The sequence below is a fragment of the Megalobrama amblycephala genome, unplaced genomic scaffold (genome assembly GCF_018812025.1).
Source record: "Megalobrama amblycephala isolate DHTTF-2021 unplaced genomic scaffold, ASM1881202v1 scaffold420, whole genome shotgun sequence".
NCBI lineage: Eukaryota > Metazoa > Chordata > Actinopteri > Cypriniformes > Xenocyprididae > Megalobrama > Megalobrama amblycephala.
In genome coordinates, this window is record NW_025953369.1 from 102,028 (window position 1) to 123,553 (window position 21,526).

The 21,526-nt window shown below is 34.1% G+C and overlaps 1 protein-coding gene across 1 annotated transcript in view; it reads left to right on the top strand.

The window, feature by feature from the left end:
* LOC125261514 (protocadherin Fat 4) overlaps positions 1–21,526 on the top strand; it is a 95,773-nt gene that overhangs the window by 30,887 nt on the left and 43,360 nt on the right. The window contains exons 2-4 of the mRNA XM_048180068.1: positions 11,368–11,499; positions 18,695–18,956; positions 19,080–19,430. Coding sequence (XP_048036025.1) covers positions 11,368–11,499; positions 18,695–18,956; positions 19,080–19,430 — 745 coding nt within the window. The remainder of the gene's footprint in view (positions 1–11,367; positions 11,500–18,694; positions 18,957–19,079; positions 19,431–21,526) is intronic.

Consider the following 21,526-nt stretch of genomic DNA (forward strand, 5'->3'; position numbering starts at 1 on the left):
AGAAAAGTAACATTGTCATACTGTAGTTACTGTAAAAAATGATTGAACAACGATTATTGAAGGATGTTTCACAAGAACATTCTATTTCAGTCTTTCTGCTAATTTCACTTTTAATTGAATGTGTTATTTCTTTTGCACACAGACAAGCACACAAATGGCCTCTTTGTTGGGAAACACAGACTAATGTCACAGGAAATATTAGTTTAAAGCCTCTTTCCCGCCGTCAGACAGTCTGAACACTGTGTGGTTTATATTAATGAGAATTAGATTGTATTATTATTTCTGTTAAAGAAACAGAGCCCACGTATAATTCAGAACTCAGACTTTTTCCAATTTTAGAGGAAGTAAATATTACAAATATTTACTCAGAATGTAGTCCTGATAATTATGTACACGTATGTTTGTATAAAAAATAATAATTGCAAAAATGCAAATATTTAATCGAGTAAATTTCTATAAAATGAGCATTTCTATAAAAAAAGAAAAATTACAAAAATGACCATTTCTAATTCAGAATTCAGACTTAAAGTTTTAGTTGAAGGAAATATTAAAATATTTAATAAATGTGGTAATAAAAATTTAGTCCTGCCATATATGTACAGGTATGTATAAATTTGTAAATTTTGTAAAAAAAAAAAAAAAAAAGAAAAGAAAAAAAGCCCATTTATAATTCATAATTCAGACATAAATTTATTTAATTAAAATGCATTCATGTACAAATATGTATACATTTATATGTATAAATGTAGTGTATATATATATATATATATATATATATATATATATATATATATATATATACTACATTTATACATATAAATTTTATACATATAAAATAAAATTTTAAGTCTGATTCCTGAATTAGTCATAAGCAGTTTTTTTAATAATTGTATCTTTATTTATAGAAATGTACAAATGTATACATACTTGTTCATAAATACATTTTGATTACATATTTTAATATTTACTACCCCTAAAATAAGTATATATATATATATATATATATATATAAATATATATATATCAGAGGTCGCGTTAACCGAAAATTCTCCAATGTAGCAGCAGAGCACTGGATCCAGAACAAAAATGAAACTGGCACGAATCTTTTGCTATGCGTTTGATAATGCACAGGCGAGTACCCAGAAGCTACAACGATATATGACGCCACATTAAAGAGCGCCAAAACGGTATTTATTGCTTGAATTTCTTAATTAAATGGACAGAATTTGAAATCTGAGACTTTGTTTCATATCAAAAGCAACACAAAGCTTTAAGCTTATTGCGATTTATTAGATGGGAGGCGCACTACTTTTTATTCATCAACTGAAAACAGCATATAGCCTACCTAAAGATCCACTGGGATTTAAGAATCGATATTGGTCTTATGAATCTGACCAAAACAGTAAGGAGACATTTTAATTGTTTATTAATAAAGTAATGTTTTCTGAATCAGTGTCGGCTGCAAAGATGAAGTTAACATTACTGACTCTCATCATCTCCTCATAGTGGACGCGCCTAGAGAGATAACGCACATTTCATTCGGTTTAGGCTATGTAATCAGAGTAGCCTATTTCTTTTTTGTTTTGAATTATTTCGTTTTCGTTAAAGTAGATATTTAAAGCTTTCTATAGATATATTTCTCATGTCTTTGAGTCAAGCAGCTGCTGAGTTTTTCATTTAGCCTGTAAGACGCGCTCCAGTTCACGCGCAAGTGATCGCGCCGGCGCCTCCATGTCACGATTAAATTGCCTGCTATATTTGCTTTGTATTTATTAAATCCAGGCAGTTGGTTGATGAAACATTGATTAAAATTAAGATACAATTTTTACAAAATGAAATTCACTTTAAAGAGAGGCTTTCTACAAAACAAAACTTAATGAAGTGTTTAAAATCATGTCTGACCCACTCCATGTCTCCCGATATATTGTGCATCTTATGATGCATCTTACTCATGCTCTTCATTTTTCATAATCAAATAGATGAATTTAAAACATAACATAGGACACAAATATGAAACTACGTTTTCTTTAAAGGCTACAACACGTAGCCTATAGTATAGTACAGAGAAATTTCATGTTAAAGTAAAAGTTACGCAGTCTAATCTGTTAATCTGTTCTTCAAAATAAATGGATAAGCCTATATCGTCCTGTAGGTTCATAATTAAAAATGAAAATGTGAACAAAAATAAAAGCAATTAAATGTGTTATTATAATTAAAATATGAAAATGACGGGTAACGGTAGATTATGACGGAATTTTTACGACCCTGTCCGTCAAAATGACGGACAATGTTAAAGTCTAGCGCAACCTCTGATATATATATATATATATATATATATATATATATACACACATTTCTATAAATAAAGATGTAATTATTAAAAAACTGCTTATAACTAATTCAGGAATCAGACTTAAAATTTTAGGGAAAGTAAATATAAAAAATAATTAAAATGCATTTATGTACAGCTATGTATAAATTGCATTTATATAAAAAATATACTTAAAAATATACAAAAAAATAATTAAAATTAATATTTTGAAAAAGCATAAAAGCACAAATAGGACTGCATTAAAATCATCATGCAAAATTTCCCTCAGTTGATCTGAAATAGACACGAGACACTAATTCAGAGGAACTCAAAGTAAGACGTCAAACTTGAGTCGAGAGCGGCAGCGCTGCACTGAGGTCGGGTCACGACCCCGGGGTCACGAGTGCTTCCAGACCGTCACCTCTGGACAGGACAAATCGGCGGCTTCTGACCCCCTCGCTGACCCCACATCCAGAGCAGAGAGAGCGAGACGCTCCGGGTTTTACGGCTGGCGTTCTGAAAGAGAGTCGCGCAGATTGTTCTTCCTCACTGAAGCAGACGTGAGAAACCATGATGATCTGAAGACACAAAGAGTCAAAGAGAACAAAACCTCCCGCTCTGACGGCTGACCCGGTCACAGACAGAAGATGTGAATAGATTCGCTCATTTGATGAGAAATCTGTGAGATCTCTGTCATTTCATTGTGTCTGTATTTGGGTACATTTTAAGTGATCGAAACACAGACAGAGAGATAGAGACGTGTTGATTCAGAAACAAGCGCTTTCTTATAGTGGATTCAGGACTGATAAATCTCTTTTTAAATGGATGCTTGTCGTTTTGTACACTAATTTTCTTGCCAAGGCAAATTTATTCATATTGCACATTTATTTTTTAAACTTAAAATAATTCAAATTAAATACTCAGGCTGTCTAAAAAACCATTAAAAGAAAGTTAACCAGTGATCAATTTTCAAAATGCATGTTATAGATGATAGAATCTTTCTCTCCAATCATTTAATGCTCTTAAACTCCGGCCCTGCCTGCTCACGCTCATCTGCATACACTTCTAAGAGCCACGCCCACATCCCAACATCCTGTCATCAACTGAAGCACAGAACCAAGCCCCGCCCTTCATTTATTATTATTCTGATAATCCGTTACACTTGGGTGTGTGTGTGTGTGTGTGTGTGTGTGTGTGTGTGTGTGTGTTTTCAGAAGGAGGCGAGTGTTTCCTGTTGACCAGCAGCTGAGAGTGAGACGGAGTGAGTTTGTGGATGTAATCAGATGAGGGAGGAATATAGTTATTGAATTATCGAGTGTTTTCTTTGCTAAACTGAAGGCCATGAAACACTCGTCTTAATGAAGATTAACGACTCTATTCTGACGAGAAACAGACGAGCCTCATTGTCTAAAGTTACTGAAGTCTCTTTTGCTGCTCTCCGTCTCACCCATCCGTCCTGTCTCTCGCTCTCTCCGTCTCTCTCTCTCCTCCATGAATGTCTCAGCGAGGGGGAAACTGTCTGTTTGGCAGAGGGACGTTTGCGAGTCGCTCATGTTAAACGCATCAACATTTCTCTCTTTTCATTTTCCACGTCTCAGACTGAACCCGGAGCGGCTTCAGCGACACGCAGACGAGAAACCGAGTGGAATTTGGTGATTTGAGTCGAGCTTTAACCCCTTTAAACTCTGTTCAAAACTCATTTACTGCCATAATGTGGCGTATGACTGAGTGAAACTGGATATTCAAAGAGAAAATTGTAGGATGGGCCTCGATTTTCTCCATCAGGAATTGATTAGATGGTCAAACGTGTGTGTTTGTTTTATTGAGACACTGAGGGGGCGTTCAGAAAACTACTGTGCTCAAACACCAACCGCTGAGTTCATTAACCCTGTAAAGACTGCTGTATCGTACTTGATACGCAAAAAGGCCTCTAAATGATCTGATAAACACAATCTCCTACACGCCTTCTGAGAGTTTTATCCAGGAAAAGTCTTTTAGTATAACTGTCCTTCAGCTCGAGCTTCACGTGTCTTTCTGCTGTCAAATCTGCACTGATTTTTATCAAGTAAACGTAAGAATAACTTTGATATTGTTAGTAATATTTCAACTGGACTGAAGCAGCTTTACTTGATTATCCAGACATCATTTATTATAAAAAATCATGATCATCAGATTTATTTCTTCATCTCTCAATCATTGAATTGCGTTGCATGATATGTTTTAAAACTACAGAGCTTTGATCTTAAAATTAAGCAATTCATCTTACTAAGAAATATTATTGTAAGACATTGATATTTATATGCATGGTATATGTGATTATATGCATTGCATGATGCATGATTATATGCATGATATTTATATGCATGATATGTGTGATTATATGCATTACATGATGCATTATTATATACATGATATTTATATTCATGATATGTGTGATTATATGCATTGCATGATGCATTATTATATGCATGATATTTATATGCATGATATATGTGATTATATGCATTACATGATGCATGATTATATGCATGATATTTATATGCATCTGGATTCTTTGATTTGTACAAACACACACACACACTCATACACACACTCATACAGAGCGTCTGCCAAACTCCGTCTTGTGTTTTGGGTTTCGTTCCAGAGGTTTTAATGTTGATCTGCGATGCGTCCAGCGAGTGAAGTCATTTCATTTACGCGATGAGGTGTGAGATCGTGTGCGTTTTATCACGGCGTTCTTCATTCACACTCGTGCCGAACCCAGCCAGGAAACATCAAACGCGTGACCCTCCACCTCATGTTGTGACATCATTAACAGTGACATCATCCCAAATTAGAGCTCTGCTCTCTGGAACGGCCTCTGAACGGCTCTGTTTCGCTCATTAATACGGTGAATGAACTCATCCAGTTCAGCGGAAACACTTTGATTTGATTCACTTTATTCAAACCTGATTTTTCTGCGTCATGTGATACAGGCTTGTTTTCGGATGCCGACAAAAAACTCCATATTCATTAGTGACTCGTCATGTTTGTGTGTTCGATTTGCCCTTGAATCGTGAAAAATAACTTGTGAATGGCACTAAATGACATATTACACAGAAAGATGTTTGTTTGAAGTATTCCCACGTGCATCAGCTCTCTAATGTTGTTTCTGAACACTGATAGTGAAGCACGACAGTCTGTTCCAGCAGTCAAAAATCTCACTCTCTTTCTCTGTAGAGAAATAGATTTTAAATTAGTGACATAAACATTTATAAACAGAGTGACTATAAGCTCAGAGCTTGTTCGGTGATGATATTTGCTTTTGTGGAAACAAGTCAAATATATACAGTACTGGTGAAAAATAGTATTTTTAATGTTTCTGAAAGAAGTCTCTTCTGCTCATTAAGGCTACATTTATTAGGTCAAAAATACAGAAAAAACTGTAAAATTGTGAAATATTATTACAATTTAAAATAATGTTTTTCTATTTTAATATACTTTAAAATATAATTTATTCCTGTGATCAAAGCTGAATTTTCAGCATCATTACTCCAGTCTTCAGTGTCACATGATCCTTCAGAAATCATTCTGATATGATGATTTATTATTCACTGACGAATAAAAAGTTAAAAAGAACAGCAGTTATTTAAAATAGAAATCTTTTTTTTAACAATATAAGTGTTTACTGTCACTTTTTATCAATTTAATACATCCTTGCTGAATAAATGTATTCATTTCTTTCAAAAAATGAAAGAAAAAAATTACTGACCCCAAACGTTTGAACACTAGTGTATATTGTTACAAAAGATTTCTATGCTGTTCTTTTTAACGTTTTATTCATCAGTGAATCAAAGTATCACAGATTATAAACATTGATAATAAATCATCATATCAGAATGATTTCTGAAGGATCATGTGACACTGAAGACTGGAGTAATGATGCTGAAAATTCAGCTTTGATCACTGGATATAAATTATAGTTTACTATATATTCACATAGAAAATGGTTATTTTAAATTGTAATAATATTTCACAATATTACTATTTTTTCTGTATTTTTAATCAAATAAATGCAGCCTTGACGAGCAAAAGAGACTCTTTCAGAAACATTAAAAATAGAAAAATGTGTCCAAACTTTTGACCGTTACTATATATATATATATGACATCATAGTGAATGTTATTACAAAATTAGTCAGTTTTATAATAAGCACAGATTACAGATTTGGATTAAGCACAAGCAGTGTTTGCGGTGGTGGATGTTGCCAGAAAGAAAGAGAATTAATGTTAAGCTGAAGGATCAATTAAAGCTGGTTTGGTCAATATAGTCAACTTCACTAAAGTGTTGAAGTGAGTTGAACTCAAACTCACCTCTGCATCTGTAACTTCAGCCAAATACTACGACACACGCCAGAGACGCAGAGTTTAATAATAGAGTCAAACTGACTGAAACTGACACTCTGAAACTCAATCTGACGTGTGTGTAAACCAGTGTGTGTTTCACCTGTGTATATTCTCAGCAGACACACACACACGCTTTTCCCGGTTTTCCCTGTGTTTTTCGCGGCTTGCGCTTTGATATGATTCTCCCAGGGGATTGTGGGTGAAATAAACTCAGATCAGCGGGTGCAATTATTTCTCGTGCCTCTTGACGATGCGTCGGGATTATTTACACTTCAGAGCGAGCGTAAATATTCATGTGGCGTTGACTTTAGCTCGTCCCGGCCGCGCGGTCGGAGCGGAGGAAGACGCCGCGGCGACAGATAGCTCTTCTTCTGTTGCGTTATTCTTGGCGGCCGAAGCGCTCGGATCACGCTGGTGTGAAAACAATCAGCTCTCCACCTCCGATCGAGGGTCTCTCCGGCCTCAGAGCGACACAGATAATTGAACTAGATTCACGCGTGTTCGCCGAGGGAGCGCGCTAATGAGGAACACACTGACTAATGAGGGGAAACGCAATCCATACTGCTGATTTCTGTGGTTTTGCATGTATTTCTGTCTTGTTTTTCAGTACAAATATCTAAAAAATCTTAAATTAAGATAAAATGACTGAAGATATTAAGTGTTGAGTTCTGAGAATTGACTTCACTTTTCATATTTTCTTCACTCATTTTGCTTCTCCAGTCAATGTATCTTGAGATCTTTTTAGATATTTGTGCTGGAAAACAAGACAGGAACACTGAGGAAGAATGCATTTCTTTGCAGTGTCAGACGCTTCGAACGCTTCCTGACTTCAGTGTTATATGATGTTTTTCAGGATTCAGTAAAGGCATTCATTTGGTTCATGAAGCATTTCCATCTTCTGTTCTTAAGACAAAAGACATGCGGGAACCCAGAGAGTCCAGAACAATGATTCACTCTCTGCTCTTTTGTGTGTGTGTTTCCTTTGTGTGTGTGTGTGTGTATTTTCTCTCATTCGACTCACAGCTGACATCTTTCAGTTTCTAAACTTATAGAGCCACAGTTTGAGAAGTCTCAGATATTGAACTCTATTGAATATGAGTTGCATCACAGTTTGCACACTATGCTGTAGGGGTTGAAAAGTCAACATTTATGTGATTAAAGTCGAGTCGACTACGACAACGTCATTAATGAACAAATAAGGGGCCGTTCACACAGAGTGTGCTTTTCCATTCCAATGCGCTCCTTTTCCATTGTTTTTCTATGTAAATACGTGCTAGATGGACGTGTACAAAAAATTTCAAATTAGAACTTTTACAAAATGCGTTTTTCCCTATTCCACTAACCGATATTCCAATAGAGTGTGAATTAATTCTATCTGACATCATCTCTCTGCTGATAGTGAAGCTGTGTGTTTTAGTTACTAAGAAATATATGCTAGAACTTTTCAGTTTCTAAGCTATTTTATTGATGAATGACAGAACAGTGTTGTCAATAATGATTCTGTATAAGCGTGATTTATCTGCGCACTGTCTCTGTGTGTGTGTGTGTGTGTGTAGCCATGCAGTTTTGAATGGCGATTAACTTACCTGTACAATAAGCTGTTTGAAATGTGCATTCATCTGATCAATACTGGGAATCCAGATGCTATAATCAAACATATCTTGTGAAGCGCTCTTGAAGTATGCATTTATTTGTCATTAACTGGAGCGTAAAGTTGGACTTCTTATCCTGTTGCGCCCTCTATAGGCCATGACCAGTGACTCGTCGACATCATGCTTTAAGCGTCATGGCGGAGCATTAAAGTTGACTAGTCGGTGCAACTCCTACTATGCTGAAAACTCTTCGAACAAAAGGTTCAGTGTTGTTCTGTATCGTCGCTGTCAGGTGGAAACTTTGTATTTACAAATTTTGTCATTTTAATTTTTTTCATAAATCATTACTATTGGTTTTGCAAATATTTAACCAATGAAAAGTATTAAGAGCTTGTGACTAAACCTCGTAACTCAAACTGTCAGTCAAACCTCATAACTCATGAACGAATTGCTGCACACAGTTTGTAACGTCTCTGCTTGTTTGCAATGCAATGGTAAATAAAGAACTGTCGTTTGAGCAAGTGCAGCCTTTTCTTTACTCAAGAAACATATATATAAAGGCTAATGTTTATGTATTTTAGGAGCAGAGAAGTCTGTTTTAGTCTAGAATTTGTCGTCGAGTCTGTGCGAACAGCCTGTGTGAAGCACTTCATCTTTAATAACATGAGATTTTGTCCAAATGACAGTAAAAACTGAGCGCCCACATAGCTTTACTGCAGCCTCACGTGACTGAAATTAATTTTATCAAGATCAACATTACATTTTTCATTAATACGTGTCAAACTCCACTGTGTTGAGATATTATGAGGATCTCATTAGTGTTTTTTGAGATCTTAGTTCATGCAGACGCTGGAACACGTGTCGCGTTCATATTTAGACAAGAAACAAACACACAAATGCTAAGAAAGCGTGTGTTTCAGTTCAAGTGGAGCAGCTTATTTACACTTTCCTTGAATATTTACAAGCGGTTGTACATCAGGATCCTCAGATCGTGTGTTTGTGTCGGTGAACTCTGCGGCGCTTCACCTCGCGCTCATTATTTGACGGATTCATTTGGAAAGCAGTGAACGCCGGAGCTGTGGATCCAGATGTGCTCTGGTGTTTTCATAAGCTCGTGGCTCAGCAGATATTACACTGCTGGAGGACGAGAGGAGGTGTGAGTTTTGGGCTCTGTTCTGCTCCTGTTATTTCATGTGTTTGATCTGCGGCAGGATTGAATGTAATGAAGACGTGTGAGTTATTGAGTATCATGAGACCAATGGAATCTGGCGTCGTAAAACAGCTCGTTGAATTCAGCTGATTTCTATATTAATGTTGCATTCCTGTGTTGTGTATTCACTTGAACATTTTTGAAAAACAAAGTGCACTGCTATAATAAAATGCCATTTACATTTATGCATTTGACTGATGATTTTCTCCAAAGCGTTTTTTTATCAGTTCATGCATTCATTGGGATTCGAACCCAAGACCTAGGCGTTGCGAGCGCCATGCAAAGAAAGAGCGAATTTGCTTAACTGTCTTGAGCTTTTGAGGTCAGGGTTGATTAATGTAATTCATGAAAACTTTTTGGAAAGCAAGTTCAAAAAATGAAATTTCAAAAAAGTTATAAAAGCTTAAACTTACTGTAAAAAAAAATCTGTATTTTTTTCTGTAGTTGCCAAAACGTCTAAAGTGCAACATTTCTAAAATTGTTTTAAAATGACAGTAACTAAAATGAAAATAAAAAAATAAAAATATATATAAGGAATTTGAGGGGATAAAAACTAATAAAAATGACAAAATCACAAAAAAAAAAAAAAAAATTAGTTGCCAAAACGTCTAAAATCTAACATTTCTAAAATAGTTTTAAAATAACTGTAACTAAAATAATAATAATAATAATAAATACATAAAATAAATCAATAAATAAAATCTATATAAGCAATTTGAGGGGATGAAAACTAATAAAAATGACAAAATCACAAAATTAAAAAAAAGACAAAATTAGTTGCCAAAACATCTAAAATCTAACATTTCTAAAATAGTTTTAAAATAACTGTAACTAAAATAATAATAATAATAATAATAATAATAAATACATAAAATAAATAAATAAAATCTATGTAAGCAATTTGAGGGGATGAAAACTAAAAAAAAAAAAAAAAAAAAAAAAAAAAAGACTAAATTAATCAGTTACCAAAATGTCTAAAATCCAACGTTTCTTAAATAGTTTTAAAATAACTAACTAAAATTTAAATAAATAAATAAATAATATAAAAATAAATAAATAACAAATACAATCTATATAACCAATTTGAGGGTATAAAAAATGATTAAAACTTAAATTAAATAAAAAAATATATAAAAATGAAAAAAATATGTAAAATAAAAATATTAATGCAATGTGCAATTTCAAATTGGATTTCATAGGATTTTTTTTTAAATTTTAAAATAACTGTAAACTACAATAAACTAAAGTTTTAAATTACTAAAACTTAAATTAAATAGTGTTAATTATTAATTAATTATCAATTATACTAAAATAACAGTTTGAAGTCACTGCCAGTGTTGTTTTTACACAAAGTTGCAACAGTCAGTTTTAATTTGGTTCTTTTATAAACATTCAGAGTTTATAATTGATTGTCGTTTTCTAGCCTGAAACTTGTAATATTTGCAAAATGCACATTGTTTTTTAGAAAGCATATTACATGCAAGAAATAAATATTTTGATTAAATAATCATATTAGAACGATTTCTGAAGGATCATGTGACACTGAAGACTGGAGTAATGATCACAGAAATAAATTACACTTTACTATATATTCACATAGAAAACAGCTGTTTTACATTATAATAATATTTTACTATTTTTACTGTATTTTTGATCAAAAAAGCTCAGCCTTTGTGAGCAGAAGAGACAAAAACATTAAAAAAGAAATTTTTTGACCACCATTGTAAGCATGTATTGTGTCTTTTATCATGCTGTTGTCGCTGTTAAGACTGTTTTAGACATGTAAATCATGGTAACTCACAACCTGTTTTACTTAGAGTCTCTAAGTAAATATCTGGCACTGATGATGTCTTGATTTCTCTCTCTCAGGTTGAAATCACCCTACAGGACGTGAACGACAACCCGCCCGTCTTTCCCACAGACACGCTGGACGTCACGATCCAGGAGAACATCAGCGACGGCTTCAGGATAATGCAGCTAACAGCCACGGACGCAGACGAGGTAAAGATCCCGTCAGGAACAGACGCTCTGGCAGGACAATCATTTTTACTACATTCACAGTGAGGAAAACGTCAGACATCAGTCATTAGATGAATGCAAACGAACGGCACATGAAGCACGTCAGATGGTGATTGATGTGGATAATGTCGCTAGCAGACGTGTGGGAGGAGTCAGTTTGGCTCCGCCTCTGAAGGTTTATCACGTTTCTGCAGCGCTAGATTAATTTTAATCAAGCAGAAAAGAGGGCGACACAGTCTAATGAACTGATGTTCTGAGACGGTATTCAGACTTTAGAGCTCATTTCCAGTATGTCTTACCTGGCAGACGCGCGCGTTCGTCTCGAGATGACGGTCTGTTGGCAGCCGCGCGGCCGATCCCTGAGAGGGAGAGAGATCGAGTTCACCTTACATCACTGGATTCAGTCTGAACTATTAAACCGCTCCGTCTTTGACAGGGAGACGACATTAAACCGAACAGTGAGAGAAATCTGACGCTCCCGTGAGCTCGACGACACTGAAACACACGTCTACAAAAAAATAACTAGCTGTCAAAGCAAAATTTCTCATTTTCATTTATAACAGTATGTCAGTGAGACTAAAGTACAGGTTTACATGCATCCAAAAACAGTCAAAAACACTTTAATTTTCTCATAATATCCATTACAGCATCAGCTCTTTTCTCACAGTGTCTGAAACGATTCGTCTCTCTAAACTCCGCCTTTCTGAGAGCTGCTCTGCTCTGATTGGTCAGATGGCCCAGTCTGTTGTGATTGGTCAGAAACCAAACGCTCATTAGCATATCTGAATTTACAACTCCCAGATACAACTGTTCAGCCAATGAAAACCAGAGGCGGGCATTATGCAAATTAGTTACAAACCTACATAAAAGATACACTTTTTCATACAGAATTTCATTAATTAGTCAGTTTACATTACATTAATGTTTGAACTTATTTAATTATTACAATATAACGCATTTTCCTTCTGGTGAAGGAGAAAGAGCTGAGATCTCATCTGTGATTTTTTTTCTCTCCTCTTGGTCGTTTCCAGCATTTTTTTCAAATGACAACCTTGGCACAATGGTCAGGAATTATGGGATTTTTGGGCTCCAAAAGTCATTCGTTTAGAGTCGGCCACTAACAGCATGTCTGAATCCCGTCCAGGGTTATTCCTGTCCGGCTCTGTGTGCCCAAAGCTCAAGCTGGGCTGGAGCGCCGGATCTGGCGCAGATGAAGCCGTACGTGCGATGAAGACGCTCGATTCCATAACGAGTCTGAACCTGGATCAGTTTCTGTCACGCGTACATTAGTCAGTCTGGTTGCTATGCAGAGTGTTCTGTGGTTGCCATAGATAAACAATATTACATTTAAACATTCATAAACAGCTGTTAAAACATCCAGAAAACAGTGTATTAATGAAGAACGTGATCATAAAGTTCATCATCTGACTAATTTAAACGATGTCTGAATGTTCATGAACGCTCTTTTCTGTCTCAGTCCAGCATTATTTACTATCATTAATATAATATTATAGTGTTATAGTTAGTTAATATTTGGAATTAGTTTAAATTTAAGTATTTTTAAATATTAGTATTTAGTTTTAATTTATTATTATTTCAGATTATTTATTTTCAGTTAGTAATTTTAGTGCTTCAGCTTAAACTTAATTTTGATTCTTATTTTCATTGTTTATTTTTTCATCTAATATTTATATTTAATTTTATTTAATTTTATTTTCCATTTGCATTTTAATTAAAGTTTTAGTGTTGTGTTTTTGTAATTTTTTGGTTTTTATTAATTTTTATTTCCATTTTAATTGTAGTTATTTTAGTACTTCAAGTTAAACTAAACAGAAACGGTACTAGCTAAGTGTTTTATATATATATATATATATATATATATATATTAAATTAAATAAAACTATATATGTATATATAATTACATATATAAAATTAAATATATATGTGTATCTATATATATTAAATGAAATAAAATTTATATTTATATATATATATATTTAATGAAAAAAAATAGTATATATATATATATATATATTAAATGATATAAAACTATATATATAATTACATATATATAAAATTAAATATATATGTGTATCTATATATATTAAATGAAATAAAATTTATATTTATATATATATATATTTAATGAAAAAAAATAGTATATATATATATATATATATATATATAAATGATATAAAACTATATATATAATTACATATATATAAAATTAAATATATATGTGTATCTATATATATTAAATGAAATAAAATTTATATTTATATATATATATATTAATAATGAAAAAAAATAGTATATATATATATATATATATATATTAAATGATATAAAACTATATATATAATTACATATATATAAAATTAAATATATATGTGTATCTATATATATTAAATGAAATAAAATTTATATTTATATATATATATATATATATATATTTAATGAAAAAAAAATAGTATATATATATATATATATATATATATATATATTAAATGATATAAAACTATATATATAATTACATATATATAAAATTAAATATATATGTGTATCTATATATATTAAATGAAATAAATTTATATATATATATATATATATATATATACATTTCTTTACATATATATATATATATATATATATATATATATATATATATATATATATATATATATATATATATATATATAAATTTCTTTACATTTAATGGTAACACTTTACAATAAGGTTTCAATTGTCAACATTAGTTAATTACATTTGTTAACATGAACTAACAATGAGCAATACTTGCAGCATTTATTAATCTTAGTTAATGTTAATTTAAACACTTACTAGTACATTTTAAGATCCAAATTTATATCTGTTGGCTTTAGTTAATGCAGTGTGAACTAACATGAACACTTTTATTAACTAACATTAACAAAGGTTAATAAATGCTGTAAAAATACATTAATCATTGTTAGTTTATGTAAACAAATGAGATCTTATTGTAAAGTGTTTCCATGTTTATTGCATTTCAAGTAACGAAACTGTTTTTAATGGCGTTAGTTTAAGTGAACGATAATAATCAGAGCAAATGAGCGTCTCAGAACATTCCCTTTCCATCTTTTGAGCGAGTTTCCGTATGTCCCGTCCATCCCGTTGGTCTGCTCGTCGCTCCCTCTTCCTCGAGCGCTTGAAGCCCGTCACAGCGTTAACTGGCCGCCGGCCGGAAGAGGGGGCGGCCCAGGTGGCTGATGGGAAATCCAGAGATCCGCTGCACTGATCAATGGCTGCAGGAGCTGAGGAATCATATTCACTCTTCCTCTCGTCTCTCCAGCAGACTCATGAGACAGAGAGAGAGAGAGCTGTTGAGAGAACATTACAGTATTCCTCTGAATCTTACAAAACCTGTTCGCTTTTCAATATGGTACACAATATGATATCAACGAGGAAAAAATTATTAGTGTTGTTTTTCCTGCTTAAAATTGGATACTTTAACAATATCAATAAACATTTTCATAATTTTTTTTTTTTTTTTTGCCTCGAGGCATCATTGTACCGCAATGGAAAAATGTTAACATTTGGCATTTTCATGTAGAAAAAAGAAATATGTTTATTTAAAACATCAATTTCTTTAACTAGACACTTGAACAAACAAATGTATCTAGTTTTTAATGTATTAAAAGTTTTATATTTAATAAAAACTAACATTTTATATCCAGTAATTGTACCATAGTGGAACACAAATATTACAAAAACATCATATCTTTATGTTATTATATCAAGTTATCAAATCCATATTCATCCTCATCTCCATCTTCTCTCTCACCCTCACTCTCTCCCCGACAGATTGTCACTATGATTTCATCTTCCTCATCATCATCCTCATCAACTGGCTTATCTACCTGTGTTTTATAACTTTTTGTAGTGCTATAGATCATAAAATATGCAGATATAGTACTATTCTTATAAGTGCATTACAAAATCATGTGAAAATGCAAATATATTTAGATAATTCTAACTCTTTTCCTTACAAATATGATACGTTTGTATTCAAACCTATTATGCGATTCCATTATGGTACAATGTTGCCTTGAGGCAACACACAGTTTATGTTATTTTCTCTAAAACATTTGATGATATATAATGTAAAGTTCTTGAAAATACTTCTTTACTTGCCAGTGAAGGTGACTCATATATTTTGTGGGTGATTAAATGGTTACAAACAAGTGAAAAAAGCACTTTTCATTGGAGAAAATATGGAGTCATGTGACATGTGCTGAAACAGGACACAAAATGGACCCCTGTTGGTCATGTTTTGCACTTTTATAGATTAGTATTTGAGTTATTCTGTCCTGAGATATGTTTGATCAATCAGTTGGTGCCTTATTTTATTAAAAACAAACTAAAATAGACCATGATGCCTGGAGGCAACACCGTACCATAGAGGGTTAATAGATGAGTGTATATGAATAGTGAAGAATTACACGTTTACTAGTGTTTAAACGTTTGCTGATGAATGTCCACGGTGTAAAATGGAAGTAGAGTGACTTATGTTAAATCGCAAGCGTTTTCAGTGGTGAATTCTAGCGATCGTCTGAGCCGCGATGATCTTCTGCTCTTTGATGTGGTGTAGCGTCTCTTCTTTAACGTGTCTGTCTGAACTCATATTGTCTTCTGCTGGAATGGGGACGTCACAATCTGTCACCAGCGTTATTCATGTGCCACGTTGGATCGGTGCTCAGTATCAGATGTTTAGCGGCTGTGTTCACCGCAGGTATCAGGGGATCTATTAGCTGAATTTACAGAGGAACCGTATATCCACGCAGTTCAAAGGCCCGCGGAGCACCGCTGCTGGAGCTGTCTGTCTCTCGTCCCGTCTCTCTCTCTCTCTCTGTGTTGGGTTTGTGTTTCTCCGCTGTCAGCTGCAGACTGCAGATCTGACCTCCAGGAAACTCAACGCCAGTGTGGAAATGAAATACTTTGCACTCTCACTAATTGGTGCCACTGCAATCTGAAGTTCAGCTCTGAATGTGTGGCGTGATGCATACACACATCTACTATATATCCTGGTATTACTTCTACTATATACAGTATATATACACCTCATTGCGTGATGAAACCTATAGAAAGAGTTATATGACCCTAAAATTCAAGATATCAGGGAAAAATGCCCAGTATGAGTTTTTGCCTCATATTTATATCATGATATAGTTAAGCAATATCACACGAGTGCTGTTGTTGTCCCGAATAGCACGAGTGCAAATGTGATATTGATTTACAACAGTTCAATAAATAAGAAGTTAATATTGCGTTATATTTTAGACATAATATTGTCTGCCTCTGTTCAATTTTGCCAATGAAAATATTACCTATGAAGCCAGAGCAGAACTGTTGTGCGTCTCCGAGCAACACACAGCGGTGCTTCGTTCGTCAGCGTTTTGAGCGAATCAGTTGGGTGAACCAATGATTCAATGACTCATTCAAAGGGAGAGCCATTTACTTCATACCTGAATGAATCGAATGAATGAATGATTCAATGACTTACTCATTAAGACATTTACCACCACCTACTGGCAGTTTTAGTTTTTTATTTAGAGTATAATTTTTTTTTTTAATCATATTTTGGAGATAGTTTGCCCAAAAATTGGTCTGTAAATATATCTAATACAAATTCAAATGAATCTTCTGAAAAAAAAAAAAAAAATCATGGCTGTTGTAACCTACAAGTTTATGTGTAATAAATTCTATGTTGATTCGGTCTCTCTAAACCCCGCCTTTCCCAGAGTCTGCTCTGCTCTGATTGGTCAGATGGCCCAGTCTGTTGGGATTGGTCAGAAACCAAATGCTCATTAGCATATCTGAATCTCAGCACAGTGATACGAACAGTAACGATGGCGTCGGTTTTACCGTATCAATCTCATCAAAGTGGATTTGCTTTAGCAGCAGAAAACAACGTCTTCTCGACACGAACAACACGAACTCTTCCAGTCTCAGATACAACTACAGTGATTGAGGGCGGGGCTAATCAGATGCTATTCAGCCAATGAAGACCACAGGCTGGCAATATGCAAATTAGTTACAAACCTACATGGGTAGGTTGGTTAAATATTCATATATAAAGCTTTTTTGTAATGTCTATTTGTTGCTTTTCTCATTTAACACAATAATGACTTTAAATTATCCTTTTGGGAGTAATTTCTCAGCCAGATTTGATGTGTGATTAATTTGCTATATATGTGTATATATATATATATATATATATATATATATATATATATATATATATATATATATATATATTACATTTTATTAATTTATTTTTATGTTAGTTTACTTCATTGTTTAGTACGGAAGAGGATTAGGGCCAAGCAATAATAAAAAAATAAAACCATCTCGAGATTAAAGTTGTTAAATTTCAAGAAAAAAGTCGAAATAAAATGTTGAGAATAAACTCGTTAAATTACGAGAAAAAAGTCGAGATAAAATGTTGAGAATAAAGTAATTAAATTACGAGAAAAAACTCGTAAAATTTCGAGAAAAAACTCAAGATAAAATGTCGAGAATAAACTAATTAAATTACGAGAAAAAACTTGTTAAATACGAGAACAAATTCATTAAATTACGAATTTGTTCTCATAATTTAACGACTTGTTTCTCGTAATTTAATGACTTTATTCTCATAATTTAATGACTTTATTCTCAACATTTTATCTAGACTTTTTTCTCGAAATTTAACGATTTTTTTTCTCGAAATTTAACAACTTTAATCTCGAGATGGTTTTATTTTTTTATTATTGCTTGACCCTAATCCTCTTCCGTAGTTTAGTTTGTATTTATTTCCAGTTAGTAATTTTTGTTCTTCTACTATTTTTATCTTCAGTCATTTCTCTTCTACAATAAATGTATCTTGATTTAAGAATGTTTAGATGTTTGTACTGGAAAACAAGACAGAAATATTGAGGAGGAACATCATTTATTGCAGTGCGGCATTTCTGCTTGTGATCGAATCGGCATAAGCAGGTGATAATATTGATGAGCCAATCAAATGCCAGTGGATAAAATCAAGTCCCGCCCCCTACTTTACTTCTGACTGTGTATTTAGTTTCACTCATAAATCACATTGCTAAAGTGAAGTGGATGTTTATAAACCATGATTGATTAAAGCGTGTGTGGTTTTGTTCAGGGTGCGAACGCTCTGGTGACCTACGCCATCATCAGCGGAGCGGACGACAGCTTCCGCATCGATCCCGAATCCGGCGAGCTGATCGCCACCAAGCGTCTGGACAGAGAGCGGAGGTCGAAGTATTCTCTCCTGGTGCGGGCGGACGACGGCCAGCAGTCCTCCGACGTACGGGTCAACATCACCGTCAGCGACGTCAACGATCACCCGCCGAAGTTCTCCCGCTCCGTGTACTCCTTCGACATCCCAGAGGACATGAATCCAGGTACCGCATCTCAGCCTGTCAATCATTCCACCACATTCTAAAGTTGGATTGACTGACTGGAATACTTGATTTTGATTGGTCAGTGCAGTTTTTATGTATTTTCTGTTGTATTTTTTCATTGAGGTTCTATTGTGGCGGCGATTCTGGCCAGTGACTCCGACTCGGGCTCAAACGGTGAGATCACGTACTCTGTCGAGGAGGATGACGAGGACGCCACCTTCCTCCTGAACCCTGTCACCGGGGTGTTCAACGTCACCCGTCCGCTGGACTACGAGTCTCAGCAGTATTACATCCTGACGGTCCAGGCTCGGGACGGAGGCGGTCTGTCCAGTTCCGTACGGGTCTACTTTAACCTGCTGGACGTCAACGATAACCCGCCCGTCTTCAACAGCTCCATGTACAGCAGCTCCGTCCTGGAGAGTCTGAGTCCAGGAACGTCTGTCCTCACCGTGAGCGCCAGAGACGCCGATGATGGTATGAGTTCAAGTGCGCTCGACAGATGGAGACGCCAACACAAGCGTCCTCCGTCAGTATCGTATGTCGGCGTAAGAATGCTGACATCTGTTTGCATACGCTTAATTCGACATAAAATTTGCTGTTGTTCCTCTGAAGATATTACAAAAGCGTTTATGGTCTCAAATGCAGGGATTCGCAAGTTTTTTGCCAGCCGTCAGCCTTTGAGCTAAAATATTTACTTAAAAATAAAACCTGATTTTTTAAAAAATAATTTAATAACATGTTCACCATATTTTATTTTTATTTTATTTTTTTATTTTTACATTTTCATGATTTAATTAATTATTAGTTTTTAACTCGCAAAACACAGTTTGTGAAAACCTTCTCTAATGAACATAAAAAAAACATTATATTACACACAAATATGTATTTAAAATCATTTTGAATGATATTAAACTTATTTTCATACTTTTTGTGTTTATAAAATATTTGAATTTAAGGACATAGAAATCGAAATTCACAAAACAAATGAATACATTTGTATACAAATGCTTTATGAATTTTGATTAATTTCAACTCTATGTCCTTAAATTCAAATTGCAATTCTGTTTTTTTACCTTTTAAGTTGATTACTTAACTTAGTTTGGTTTTGATTTTTCATAATTAGTTTAAAATATCGTTCTGTATTGAATGAAATATATATGATTATTTGTAATCATCATTTTCTACATTTTGCCAGTTTTTGGATGTTTTTTAACGATTTTTATGTTGTTTTCTATAACACTAAATTCCCTTTTATTAAATTAATATAATTTTTCAGTGTAAAAATGCTCACAAATACTTGTATTATACTTTTCTGTACTGAATATAATATATAAATGATTATTTAGAATTGCATTTTCTACATTTTGCCAATTCTTGGATGTTTTTAATGACATTTATGTTGTTTTATACAACAGTAAATTATGTTTACTCATTTAATATCATATTTCAGTGAAGAATAGTGAAAAAGACGTATAATGTAGCATAAAATATGATTCTGAACCGGATGAAATGTATAAACAATTATGTATAATTGTCATTTCTACATTTAGCCAGTTCATTTAAGTGATATTTATGTTGTTTTCTACAAGAGTAAATTAACTTTTTTCATTTAATATCATATTTCAGTGTTAAATCGCAGACAAATACTAATATTATTATAGCATAAAATATTACACACCCAGGCTAGTTTGGCTGAATCTCTCAAAATCATGTCTGGCTCATGTTTAAATGAATAGAAAAGCCGTTTTTTCCCGTTTCAGGGTGAATTATGAGCCGCGCGTGTTTCTGGAAGGTTTGCTGAGATTGTTTGAGAGTAGATTGAGGAAAGCCAAGCGCCACGTCTCGTGTCTCAGACTCTAATGTGGTTACGCTGACCTACATTTGTGTCTGTGGCTTTTCCTCCTCTCGCTGCTTTTCTGTCGCATACGAGTCCGAGACATCATTGTTGGCACTTCCTGACCCCTGACCCCCGACCTCTGACCTCGGACAGCGTTTAGGTCGGGGTGTTTTGTAAACAGGCCCAGTGTGGGAAGGTGCCACGGCGTTCCACATGAGCGGCCGTCTGAACGGCATTACGGACGCTCAATTAGAGCTCATTTACTCTGAACTGAGCAGATTAAATCTGCAGATCCATATCACACGCTCACTGTACTGGAGAGTTATAGCTGCTTCAGCACGTCTGGACAATAACACATTCATCGTGAGTGGATGACGGCCAAACCTCCGAAACGCACACAATATATTTCTTGTACACTCTCTGTGGTCTGTGCTGTTTTACAATCCACGTTTTCATGTCCGAGTAATGACTATATGTGCTTGACATGTTCAGATAAGACGCTGTGTGCTGCACTGTTGTCTGTCTGAAGCTCCGCGTGCGACACAGTTAGTGCTCCTCATGTGAAGCGCACGAGACTCTGCTTACAATGAAGACAAATCGAGTTCAGTGTTAAAATGTTCAAATGAACTCACAACACAATACTCAGATGTAAGGATTCCCAAACATTTTGTCAGTCAAACTCCTTTGAGCAAAAGTATTTTCTTTAAGTCCCCTTGAAATTTTAAGCTAATAT